The sequence below is a fragment of the Hypomesus transpacificus genome, chromosome 10 (genome assembly GCF_021917145.1).
Source record: "Hypomesus transpacificus isolate Combined female chromosome 10, fHypTra1, whole genome shotgun sequence".
Lineage (NCBI taxonomy): Eukaryota > Metazoa > Chordata > Actinopteri > Osmeriformes > Osmeridae > Hypomesus > Hypomesus transpacificus.
This window is the reverse complement of record NC_061069.1, coordinates 3900124-3912978: the sequence shown is the minus strand read 5'-3', so window position 1 is coordinate 3912978 and position 12855 is coordinate 3900124. Positions and strand designations below refer to the sequence as shown.

Genomic DNA, 12855 nt, shown 5'->3' with positions numbered 1-12855 from the left:
CTGCAGTCTTGGTCTCAACTGCATCTGTGGAGCCAGCACTGAAACAGATTGGTCTGGTAGTTAAAATAAGAACTTAGGCCGACCGGTCGAATGATCCTCACTCTCATCCCATAACCCTATGCTAACATAAACTTGATATATAAATAACCTTTATTGTGGCATCTGGAGATGTCTTTGTTTACTCATTTAGACAAATATTTTTATTTTGTTTCATGTCAATTTGGGTCTATTTCGATTATAACACCCTGTTGCTTCAATATGTTTCCCTTAACTAACTTTAGTTGGACTGGCCCCTGAGCAAGTGTACCGGGCTGAGGAGAAGGTGATCTCCCTGGGATACTGGTAGCTGAGCTAGCCTATCCTGCCCCATCTGGCCCAGGTTGAGTGAAGGCAGATGTAGGTTACATTAGCATGACAAAGCAGACACACGCTTAGTGTTAACATGTTGGCTAAATAAGGTTTTAAGAGGAAATGTATAAAATGGGACAAATTCCCCAAGATTGTGACTGGTTGTTGTCAGTGTCTTGTAATAACATGGATGAAATTAAATCAAACTGCTGTCATCTCTAAATGTTTACGTAATCACAATTTATTTAAAACTGATTAGCTCATCTGATGGCATTCATTATTGATGTTTCAAATGCATAAGCTACTAGTAGGGTAACGTTTCCAAGAAAACATTAATGTATAGTGTGACATCTGGTTTGTGGCTATTGCAAAATTATTCAAGTAAAGTAGATCATGCTTAAATCTTCTGTCTCGACAATCTACTCCAAAAAACCTGGTAATGTGGTATTTGTCAATGATTTGACAATTGTTGTTGACTCTTACTAACATTGATAAATTAGACAGTCTTCAATACTGGACCGGGTCATTCTTGAACAATTAGCTCACTCTGCTGAAACATAAAGGAGGAAAATATAGAAAGCCCACAGGAAGTGTCTGGAACAGGAAGCCCTCACTATAGCACTCAAAAATTCACCTCACAATTGATTTAAACTGATTTAAGACTCTGGATATCTGGGTAGGTATGTTGTAAGCAGTATTAATAGCTAGTTACTAAAAGATGAGTAGCTAATTTATTGGGGCATTGATGTTGTGAAGGGGTTAAAGCTAACAAAAAATTGCCCCATGTACAGTTCTGTGAGACAAGAACATTCATATTCACTCACAGTTGTAATGGATGAGCTGAATGAAAAACAAGCAAACAATTGTACCAGACTTCACCATGTCAACTCTTCCCAGAAATATATTTCGCTAAGATTGGCTCCTGATGCAGTTAACTATTGGGGATTTGTTGAATGCAACTCCAAAGTTTGTTCTCTGTATTGAGTTGCAATGAAGACTTTGCAGACACTGCCGTCAATGGTATTGATGCAAGGCCGTAGCCATGGAGTCAACATTGGGGGGGACGAATTACATTTGTTGTGATAATTTCGGACAGCGTGCGTGGTTGCCTGTCGTAACGTATCACATTTATATTTTTATATCAATATATTGGGGGGGACATTTTGACCAGATTTGAATATTGGGGGGATGTAATATGTATTATGATTACGGCCTTGTATGATTGCCGTTGTTAGGTAGATCACTGAGCTATGCGTCACTTGGTTTTCTGAAAGCAAGTTCTGCATGACTGACAACAAAACTTTTTATCAATGAGTTGATTTTGCATGATCACATCAGGTTTTTGGCCGGCATTCCACGCGCACGAAAGTAATAGACCATTCAATGAGCACAATGCTACTTGGTGAATAACTCGAAAGATGGAAAGTGGCCAACAACGTCACACGTATGGCCTCCCAATTAATAAACCCGTATTCCCTTAGCGAAGAATGGTCTGGTTTAACAAGGGAACCACAAAAGGTAGCTAGCCAAACGTACAGACGCGCCTCACATTGACTATTATTGAACGTTCATTAGAGGGGTATATATGACGGTAGACACAGCATGTGACTTGAGGATACATTCAATGATAAACATAAACATAGTGTAGGCTACGCTAGTACCTTGTTGGTACACATAATTGATAGCGTATTTTGGCACATTGCCTATGAACCCAGACTTACCTTCCACATCCAGGCCATCCTAAATTCTATCCAGACAATGGTGGACCGCTCGTTTTCGTAGCGTTTCGCAAACACCTCTCGTGTTTCTGCTGCTATGTGCATCTATTCGTACACGGCACACATAGCCTATTCGGCGTAAACGCGGTTATCATCACCATAAAATTGTAGCGTACCGTTATTCGTGTTCCCGTTGCATTTTCCATGGAGTTCTGATTGACGTTCACTGCTACTGGTCGCTGAACATAGCAGTACCGCCTCCTGAGTCATGTGACCACGGCTGATTCTTGACTGTTGTGAGCCAACCAGGCCAAGCACAGCAGTAGGTCTGGATAATCCTAGTCTATCAGAAGTGTGTTAAGGCATTTACTTCATGATAATTATTGTAGCTGGATCTAAAGGTTTCTTAAAAGTAGGGGATAGTGTTGTTCTAGTATTGGGTGGAAAACACACTTGATAGACCAAAACCTAAATTACATTGTGAACTATGTAATAAATAGGCTGTGTATGTTTATGGCCTTTTTCCTGTTCCTCGGTTCCTAACTGCTCACAAAAAGAAATCGAATTCCCTCATGTAGTCTCCTACACTTTAATCAAAACCACTAAGGTCACAGAGCAGCCAAACAAGTCTGGATTCTATTCACTCCTGTTATTTAAAAGCAGGCTATGGGTTTCCTCTGTATGTATGGCAGCAGTAATTGAGTTCAGCTGCAGCGTGCCTCTGGTGGACGGCTTGACAACCAGAGTAAATAGCAATTTAGTGTGCTGTCACTCTGGTTCACAGGTGTAAACAAAAAAATATATAGCATGATTTTCTTGAAAACATGAACATAATGCTTTCATTTCCCTGCCCAAGGAAAAATCTGAACATGCAGAGGACTGGCTGTAAATAATGATGTATATGTATTAGCACTCATGTTCAGGTTTCCACCCCACCCCTTACAAAAACAGAATGCAGAGAGGATTTGCAGGTATCAGGTTGACCAAACGGCTGCTAAGTAATACATGAATAGATCATGATCTGATACAATGGAGGCTAAGAGCCTACCCATTGAAAAATACCCATGGAATCCATCTGATCGTTTTTGAGTTTTAATCATATTTCAGAAGCTGTGGTGCCCAACACAGTCTGCAGTCCTGTAAGTCAAATGGATGAATCCCATCCACGCTCATTGTTCTTTGTATATAAAAAGAACATCAATGTGATTCTAACCCTTATCCCAATTAAATGATTGCTAAAGGGAGAACAGTCCACTGCTATCTGGTCTGGTGTGATACACAGACTTTCACCACAGAAAGGCTGAGAAAGGAAACACGATTCTACAGAGATAAAAGAGGACTTCAGCCTCTGTCTTCAGGTTCAGTCTGACATCACATACGCGCCAAAGGGTTCAGCTTACAAGGTGTGGTGACAGTCGCACCAGTTGCCCATGCCAACGTTCGATCCACTTTCACACTGTTAGTGCCTTGCTTTGACATCCTTGCACAAATACCTTAAAAAAAGAGAGTGCTTATCTATATGTACTGTAGATATGTGTCATCAATAAGTGACATTGGAAAATATTTCTGTTTATTTACTGTAAGCACTGTACCGCCCAGTGCCTGATGGTTTACAGAGCTGGTTCCCAGGGCTGGGCTGGTGCAGTGAGAGGATCTGGCCATCTGAAACTCCCCCCCTGCTGACAGACACAGACAATGGCCCTGATGGAAGTTCTGAGGTGATGCCTCCAAGTCCTGCGGTACAAAGGCTTGATAGAATCTGTTTACATGAGAGAGATAAGGTGTAGATTTGAGGAAAGATAAATGGATGAACTGAAGAGGGGTGAGAGGAATAGAGAGAGAAAGCCGTGCCTCAGATCTCTGCTGCTATGATGTAGACCGTACACTTGCAGGAATACAGTGGAGCCACTGATGTTACCAGCACTGCAACAGACAAACCCTTACAAAGGACAATGGATTGCTTATTTCATCCATCAATTTCTCTTTAATCAATGTCCCCTATTCAGTTGTATTAGGTAATACATAGTACAGCATGCTGGTTAAGGGGCAGTACGGGCGTATGTGAAGCCCTCTGTGACATGCTTGCGTGTAAAAAGGGCTATACAAATACATTTGATTTGATACTGAAATATATTAAAGACTTTGTTTAACCGATTGAATACCAGTTGTTGGCATGATGGTGTGTTATAAAATATCTGTGCCCTATTGAAGATGAAAAGGAAAACTTTAAGTGCAATCTGTTATATAAAACACAAACTTGATAATCTGAGGCTGTGTAGTAGAGGTTTGAAACCATAATGCACATTTAAATGAAGACACTTGATAACAAGAATTTGACCCATTGAAGGAGAGAGGGGAAAAACAGTATCAAATATTTTATTATTTTCAAGCAATCAGAATCGAAATGATAAAAATAAATGTAGAATAATCAATCAGCCTATGGAAATATGCTATATCTGAACAAAACTGTTTAAAATGTCATCTTTAAATCGCATTCGTGCTTTGAGGCCTAAAACGATAACGATCGCAGGCACACTTGATCATGGAAGAAGCAACAAAATGCCGTAGAACTGAAACGGTACTCTCTCCAGCAGCCTTGAAACTAGGGGAGGCAACATCTTGGTTGGCTGCTAACATAGATGATGAAAGTTTGTGTTTTACTGCCCCCTGGTGAATTCTCACTCATGATGCTTACTTCTTTTTCAAAGCCAAGTCCACATCTGAACATCAGTAATCGTAAACATAATTAAAAGTTATTTGGGGTAAGTCTAAAATGACGAAGAAGGCACACTATCCTTTTATACAGTGCTGCTCCTAATGCCGTGCCACACCCATGGACCACTGTTGATTTAATAGTGGTATATAGTATGATCGTGGGATACGGCGTGCTTGCGTAGGCTATAGCAACCACAGCTCAACATTTTTAACAATGTTCAAGCTATTCGAGCGCATTTTAAAATATGGAATTACAGTTTTAGTTGCTAAACAACATGCATCCCACATAATTCATGTAAAAATGATGATTTTTTTTTATTCAAAGTTTTCTAATGTCTCTTGGTGTTTTTTGAGTACCTGGCAGCCCCCGTGAGGTAAACCCCACGAGGTAAACCGTAAACCCGACATGGAACAGTTCGCCCCTGCCTCGCCTGCTCATTAGGAGTTCAGGGCTTGTCAGGTTGCAAACATGAGTCACTGGAGCAAAGACAGCAACGCAAGAATCGATACTCTGATGAGGGCGCACGAAAGAAATGGCTTTGAAATAAAAAGATACACAAGTGAAAGGCAGTTACTGGAGAAAGATCACTACCGTTCCATGTATTTGATCAACAGGAGAATACGAGACATCAAGACGACATTGAGGAATATAGAAACAATTAGTGGGTATTGCCACCAAATGACAGTGGTAAACACACACTCAAGCATGGGTCTCAACCAAACTACGGGAAATGTAAACATGAGGCTATGGACAGGGGCCAGTTCAAGAGGAGCGCGTGGGAACACTTTGGCAGATGGTACAGTTGGTTTTAACGTTTCCTCTTCGACCTCGTCTTTTACACACTCGGACACCAAGCGATCATTCAGCGTAGACCTGCCTGTGATACAGAAATGTCATAAATTAACTGATTTCTCAAACCTATCTATTTCCAATGAAGTTCATTCCAAATCAGCAGTGCCGTTGAAATACGACAGTGCGACCAGGTGGAATGTGGAGAAATACTCTTCTAAGTTGTTCTTAGGGGTGCCAATGACAAGTCCTATTGTTGGCACCAGTCGTTGCACCCCCCTCAAAGAAGCAATGTCGAAGACTGTAATCCAAGAGGGTCTGAAAGCGCTCATCCATGAGTACAATATACCCCAGAGAATGTTTCTAGAAAAGGAAAAACGACAAGCTTTACATGAAAAAGTTAATGTTTTTATCGAAAGAAGGTAGACATTTATTGAATTAAAGGCCCGTTAGACAATACATTTATTTTCATTGTTAAATAGTTATAGACCTATATTGAACTACTAATTCTTACAGATTGACCTTTTATACCTATTTAAATGCAACAGAACGCTTCATAGTATGGGTCATAGTGCGCACAGTTTGAACGTTCTTCATTACGTGTTAGTTTTGCCAATGTAACAATGGTAACAATGTTATTCCAAAACTTTTGCCAAAGCATGGCAGAAACGTGAAACGGTCTGTCCGACCACAACAATGTCGGACAGTGAAGACGATAATCATCACAATAACAACGTTTTTCTCAATTTGGTTGCGCGCGTAATTCGGAAACCACTTTACAGGTTTCCCGGACAATGGGGCCAAGAAACATATGAGCCTCGCATCTATAAAACTTTGGGAACAATCTTGCGCAATGCAACATCAGAGGAATTTGATTCATTCATAGTAGATTTCATCAATTTCGCCAAAACCGCACATGCCCGGTTGGATCCCGAGTTCTACATGGAATTCATAAACGTGTGCACCAACACCATCCTCCACTGGGTCTTCGCGCGTAGAGGCAGCGCGGAAATAGTCAGGAAATTGATGGAGAGGACGTCACCGTATCTTCAGGACCAGACAAACAACCTGGCCATTGCATGGAGGTATCACAAAACAGATCATTGCTCTTCGGTTATCTTCTAATCATAAACTCTAACATGAAAGCTAAATCTTTAACCTAAATTCTTCATAGGCGCTTCACGCCCATTTACAGCCCCAGTACAGTGGGTGGTGTGACTCCCCTCATGTTCGTGGCGCAGAACCGCCAGTATGACGTGCTGAAGGTTCTACTGCAGTACGGTATGCTGGAGCGCGAGCGGCGACCCACTTATGTCATCATCTCCATCCTGTTCAACCCACCACGCCTGGAAGTGTTGGATGAGAGATGCCACACCACAGTCACCACAGAGCTGGAGGACTGTATGGAGCTGTGCTTCCGGGTGGTCACTTATGTCTGCGTGGCAGACATTGAGGTAAGTCAAGTTGCATTCTGTATTCATCATCATTCGCAGTGGACCTCCTTCGGTTAGGGTTTATTTTACGGCATCTGATTTCAAAGTTGAAAGAACAAACACAAATACACTTTAAGGGGAAACATTGAATGTATTTATCGCCTAAAGAATTGTCGCAAGCAAATGTATTCCATCGCAAAATGAATAGTATGCAAATGAGAAAGAAGTCTTTCAGCAGTCCTTCACTTGGCCAGACTTCCTGACATGGCTGACGTCCCAGATGCAGGTGGTGTACGGGCGCAAGGCCCTGATCCCAGACTGGAAGAAGCACATCCCCCTGACGCGCTACCAGGAGCCGTGTGAGCTGAGCCACCTGTGCAGGGTGGCAGTGAGGGCCTGCCTGCTGCAGAGGGGCCGGCTCCCCGACGGCATCAGGGCCCTGCCTCTGCCCGTGCCTCTCCGCAACTACCTCAACCTGGAGAACTGAACATAGCACAGCCTCCAACTCCTCTAGCCCACGGCACCTGAACTGGGTTTGAAACCGGTTGAAAGGGGGGTCGCACTCTGCTGACTATGCATCTGTCAATAAAGCATCTGAGCAGATGGGATGTGGGATCTATTGAACGCACATCGAAACGAATGTGACAGAAGCTGTGGTTAGATGTTGCAAACCTCAGGATTGACTGACTGCACACATTTTCAAGGTCTGACCGGTGCATCAGTCAGATACTGTAGATCTAACCAAGTCCAGGAATTTGGTCCAAATACACCTGATAATTCAAGGATGCTCTAGCAGAGGAATGGCTTGATTGCAATGCCGATCAGTGAGATCACTTAAACAGGTTTCACACTGGCAGACCCAGGCTGGACTATGGGCCATTTGGCAAATAAGAAGCAGAAACAAGTCTGTCATTGTAACATACACATTGCCCTCCTGGCTACTGCAAATATCATAAGGGAATGAGTCAGCCCAAAGCACTGATGTGAACATCAAAACACACAGTAAACAGTTACCTTTACAAGAACTAGACTACACGGTCTACCTTTGCAACCATTTCATGATGATCTATCATTCTAGCACATGTTTGGGAATAATAATAGAACAATAGTCCCTAAATGAATGCATTTCAATATCTATTCAGCTATTTGGGCAGCTGTTAATACTGAGTATCTACATCTAATACTGATGAAAGACAGGGTGGTAAGACTGAGGGGGGAACACAATCTGGGCGTTTCTCAGGAAACAGGACTGATGGCAGTGAGAGTCTAAGAAGTGAGACATGACTCTCTAAGGCTCTCATTCCTCCCTTTCTCTGGCTCCCAGAGCCTCCCATGTCTCTCTCTCAGGCCCACACTAATGAGAGCCTGTGGGGTTTCTCTGTAGCCTAACAACCAGCGTGATTGTCCCTGCCCAGATGCCAGGAGCCCACAGATTACTGCTCTCCAGTCGCCTGAACAAAAATAATTAGATAGAAGCCTTTGAAACATTTTCTTGTTTACTTTTCCATTTTGTATTTTGTATCCTACAAAATATTCCGGAGTAGGTAGATGAGGTGGCATGACCCTGAGGTGTCAAGGCGGAAAATACATCTTTGTTTAATGTGGGAAACAGGTTATAAAACTGAACATCCAATTATGGAAGAGAAGATTTGTTTTTTCTTTTTGTGTGACATGTCATAGCAAAAGAGATGTGTGACTGTCTGGTGCTGACATCTTGGAAGTAACAATGAGGATCCGTTGTATGATAGGCAAGTAGCTGCCGTAGTAACATTCGCAAACAAATTCTGCATATAAGCTCTATAATACTCTATACAGGGGCATAGAAGTTTCCAAATGTGGGCGGGACAGTTTATTGTAACAATTGAGAAGGCAGCCATTGAATATATTGGTAATAAAAGTGTGTGTGTGGCAGTGTCTAACCCATATAAATTTAAACCTACGCCTATAATTGTATCACCTAACCAAAACTTGTAATACTCCTGTATACAGTGGACTACTATAGTGGTCCACAAGGGACATGAGTGGTAATGTTGCCATCTAGTGGTGGTTAGAGCTAAACTGTCTTACATGCTGCTGTCTCATGAACGCACAAATCTGTATTTGAAATTTAAACAGCAACAAACACAAATATACTTTGCGGGAAACATTATCTGTATTTATTGCCTAACAAGATGGTAGTAGTTCTGTAGTACATAAATAGGTATCCAAACTGCATGCAAATAAATATGCTGTATTTATATGATGAGTATTTGATGGACAATGTTATGATAGCTCCCTGCTCCCAGTAAATCTAACAGAAACGTGCAGAAGTGTCAAAACATAAAACAGGTGGGTAACAGTCGGGCAACAACAATGCACAGAGCTGACAATGTCATTTCAATAAAACATTAATATTGAGCATATTACATTAATCACAAAGACAATCTCTCAGAAATCAGCCGATTCCTATCAGACAGCGATCAAGAATATAATCTTGTACCTGATTATTAGAGACGTGACATGAGAAAGTTAGTCCAAAAAAAAAAATGATGTTATCATCGACTCCCCCCAAAACCACACCTTCAAATATGTGTCGATATATGTCCAAAATGAAACAACAATCAGGAAATTAAGTTTGCATGTTTCCTTCTGCTACCCTCGAGAACCAATCATGTGTCCAGCTTTCGATGAAGAATAGAGGCGCTAGTGTAAACATGATCAGAACATACATGGTACAGGCCGCTGGGTGTTCACTGTAGTGAGTTGACGGTGACAAGAGATGAATAAGTGGGTGTGACCGAACAAAGGACAAGATAAGATTTGGTGCTTCATACGAATTCACTTTTAAGCAAATTTATCAACAACAAATGAAGGGTATCTAATTTATTGGTTGTCTTTCAGTATCAGTGAAGTGACGCCTGCCAACCACTGTAAAGCATATGGGTCCTTCTGGTCCACAGCACTGCAGGCTTTCGCTCTGGTCTTGTGTTTCCAACATCTATTTCCCATCCTTACCTGATCTATTGTACATTTCCGTCCGCACCAGTCCAGAGAGAAAGCCTGCAAGTACCGTCGCGGTCTCAAGCATCAGAGTATCTCATCCCTATCTCAGCGTGGTGACCTCTCCATGGCCCTCCAGCCATGCCTGGCCTTCCCTCAGTGGCCTGTGTGCAGTGCTGGGGTGTGGTGGAGGAGTGCATGGTGAGGGTGAGCGTGACGGCGCCTAGGAGGGCCTAGGTCAGGGTGTCCGGGTGCAGGCCTATCCTCTGGAGAACGTCCTCAGGCATACACAGCACGGGGTTGACAGGCTTGATCTGCTCATCGCCCATGAGGGAAAGCCCCGCCACCCCAAACAGCGTGTGGAAGGGGTCCACCTGAGAAGGAGGGGCGACAGACGGGTTAGGATTGAAAAGGCTGAGGCGTGTCTCACAGGCAGCTGTGTTGGTGCTTGAATGGCAGCTGGAAAGAGATATCAGAATGCTGTCACGGCGGAGGGAGATATGTTTGGGGGGTAAAGAACACTGAGCCGTGACAGGAGGGCTGCATCTCCTGGTTGTAGCTCACCATATCTCCTGGTCGATCCGCAAAGCCGCCCGTTTCATCATCTTGGCAGGCTAGAATGAAGGATCTCAGCTTGGATTTGTCGATCCAGTGGATTCTGCCTATGATCTTCAGCGAGGCCAGCACCCACCACGAGTAGCACACATCGGGTAACTTGAGTAGAGCAAGACAAGGAAGTAGGTTAGTTGTACACAACACTTGGATTCATTCCGAAGGCATAACTTCTCAGACAATACGAAGAACATCTTTTTCAGAGCACTTGCCTTCTCAGGGCGACCGTTGAGGCCCCCGGATGGTAGTTGTCTCTCACAGAGCCACCAGCCCAGCAGGTCAGCGTTAATCTGGTGGAGCTGCCCCGTGAGGGACAGGAAGCCAGTGCAGCAGTAGATCTGAGGGAGGGAACAGAAGAAACAATAGTAGAAAATTCACAAAAATTGTCACAAGCCTGAAAATTGTTAACCCATCCGCCAGATATGTGTTAGGGGGGGGGGGGGGGGGGGGGGGGAGAATAACACTGTGAGTACCTGGCCGGCGTGAGACTCTGAGCCAGGCCTACAGCCGAACCCTCCGTCGAAGTTCATACAGGACAGGACAAACTCCACCGCTTTGTCTACATTGATGGCATCCAACTTGCCCTTGATAAGAAAGAATATCATAAGACGTTTGTATTTACCGATGCATCTGTTGGTAGTATGCCTTTAATGAATGTGCGCTCCGCTATTCAATTTGACATGCTTATTTGTCCACGTACCAGTAATGCAAGCGTCGCAACCGCACAAAAGGAAAACCGTGTGTCTATTTCACCTGCAAAGAGACAACACGTTTAGGAAAAACATAACAATAATACCTTCATAGAACTGGAGTCCTCATAGCAGCATCTTTACATTCATACCAAGTATTTTCAGGGTTTATAGAGTTTTACAGTAACTGCAAGACCAAAGGCTATCTCACCCCATTTGTCGCCTGCGAAAGACCCATCCTCTTGCTGCAGTCCCCTGATATAGTCTACCACCTTGTCCACGTCAATCACATTAACATCATCATACAGGGACAAGATCTGAGGGAGATGTCACATATGAGAAAAGCACAAATAATCCCAACATACAAATGATTGGGAACATTAACAACTCAACTGTAGGGTTGGATAACTTCTGATTCCATTTCAATGTAAGCTATGCAGCATGTATTCCTTCAAAACTAAATTACATCAAGGACAACTACATTTCACACTGTGTCACCTGCACAGCACTGAGGGTGTAGAGCAGGTGAGGGTCGTGCCCGATGCTGGCACTGAGGCCTCCACACTCATGTTGACAAGACTTGATGAAGTCGGTGATCTCCTCACGGTTCATCCTGGAGAGCTGATCCATCAGGTCCATGACTGTCAGGCCCCAGTAGATCCCACTCATCCTCAGGTACTCTGACAGGGTGTACTCCTGTGTGAATTAAATGAAACAAGAAAAAATGAGGAGATTACACTTTACCTCTAACTACAACATGCCGAGGTGTTGATTGGCCTAGACATTTTTCAGCAGACCAATATGTCTGACTATGAGTACATACATAGTCGTCCTTTTTGGCGCCATAGGCAGCAATGTAGTCTGCATGTTTATCCAAGAGGAGTGTACTTGGGGCATCGTCCTTGATAACGACATCTTTTACTTGGGTGCCCTGAACAAAATAAAAAACAAAAACTCCGTTAGGACAAACTTAAATGAGCTATGGATTGTGGACAATGGCAATGAAACTGTTACACATACCATAATGTTATGTCGTCAATACAACAATAATCGTTCTACATGGGTGTGGATAACAGTAATCATCCTAATTATTGTTTAGATATTTGAACAAAATGTAATTCTAGAAGTATCTAAGAGAGCTAGCAAGCTGATTAGCCAATGATTTAGACCAATACAGATAGCAGCAGTTAGCTAGAGGCTAAGTGTTCCTTGGTTTCCATCCTGGATCGAGAGTAATTCCAGTTATACTCCGAAGTAAGGCCACCATATACAATGGTAAACACAGTAGCATATGTAAAATTGGTATATTCAAGCAAATAAACGTGATAATGTATCTGAATCGAGGTTACCATTCTTAAAATCCTCGCATCATCTGAGTCGCAGAATATTTACGTCATAACATCTGATACGTCAGCATGCGAGCACAGGCTGATCATTTATTTATGCTGCATTGTAGCAGCGTTTTAGACACAAATGAATTACACCAATCCATGTTATGATAAATACTGCGTGCACACCTCGCGTGGGAGCCTGGCTTTACTTTTCCCATTAAATGGCTCGTAGTGCACAAC

General features: G+C 42.9%; 3 protein-coding genes across 4 annotated transcripts in view; 1 reads left to right on the top strand and 2 right to left on the bottom strand.

The window, feature by feature from the left end:
• The window catches only part of st6galnac3 (ST6 (alpha-N-acetyl-neuraminyl-2,3-beta-galactosyl-1,3)-N-acetylgalactosaminide alpha-2,6-sialyltransferase 3), a 33588-nt gene extending 31306 nt beyond the window's left edge, over positions 1–2282 (bottom strand). For both annotated transcript variants that reach the window (XM_047028348.1, XM_047028349.1), the window contains exon 1: positions 2070–2282. In XM_047028348.1, coding sequence (XP_046884304.1) covers positions 2070–2171 — 102 coding nt within the window. In that variant the 5' untranslated portion in view covers positions 2172–2282. The remainder of the gene's footprint in view (positions 1–2069) is intronic.
• A 3985-nt stretch (positions 2283–6267) lies between these two features.
• LOC124472212 (ankyrin repeat and SOCS box protein 17-like) lies at positions 6268–7491 on the top strand. Its single transcript, XM_047026924.1, has 3 exons — positions 6268–6656; positions 6746–7025; positions 7285–7491. Exons 1-3 carry the CDS (start codon positions 6268–6270, stop codon positions 7489–7491), a joined length of 876 nt encoding a protein of 291 aa, XP_046882880.1.
• Positions 7492–9137: 1646 nt separating this feature from the next.
• Positions 9138–12696, bottom strand: rabggtb (Rab geranylgeranyltransferase subunit beta). The gene is made up of 9 exons (XM_047028347.1): positions 12634–12696; positions 12108–12215; positions 11783–11980; positions 11496–11601; positions 11296–11348; positions 11069–11179; positions 10808–10933; positions 10548–10697; positions 9138–10357 (listed from the first exon to the last, which is right to left on the bottom strand). Exons 1-9 carry the CDS (start codon positions 12634–12636, stop codon positions 10217–10219), a joined length of 996 nt encoding a protein of 331 aa, XP_046884303.1. The 5' UTR covers positions 12637–12696; the 3' UTR covers positions 9138–10216.
• Between the last annotated feature and the right edge of the window lie 159 nt (positions 12697–12855).

Excerpts from the sequence above, each read along its gene's own strand:
- LOC124472212 (XM_047026924.1), top strand. The coding sequence starts at position 6,268 with ATGTCGGACAGTGAAGACGATAATCATCACAATAACAACGTTTTTCTC. Across the intron at positions 6,657-6,745 it reads AACCTGGCCATTGCATGGAG|GCGCTTCACGCCCATTTACA; the intron begins GTATCACAAAAC and ends AATTCTTCATAG. Across the intron at positions 7,026-7,284 it reads TCTGCGTGGCAGACATTGAG|ATGCAGGTGGTGTACGGGCG; the intron begins GTAAGTCAAGTT and ends CTGACGTCCCAG.
- rabggtb (XM_047028347.1), bottom strand. Across the intron at positions 10,934-11,068 it reads CAGAGTCTCACGCCGGCCAG|ATCTACTGCTGCACTGGCTT; the intron begins GTACTCACAGTG and ends TCCCTCCCTCAG. Across the intron at positions 10,698-10,807 it reads TCAACGGTCGCCCTGAGAAG|TTACCCGATGTGTGCTACTC; the intron begins GCAAGTGCTCTG and ends GCTCTACTCAAG.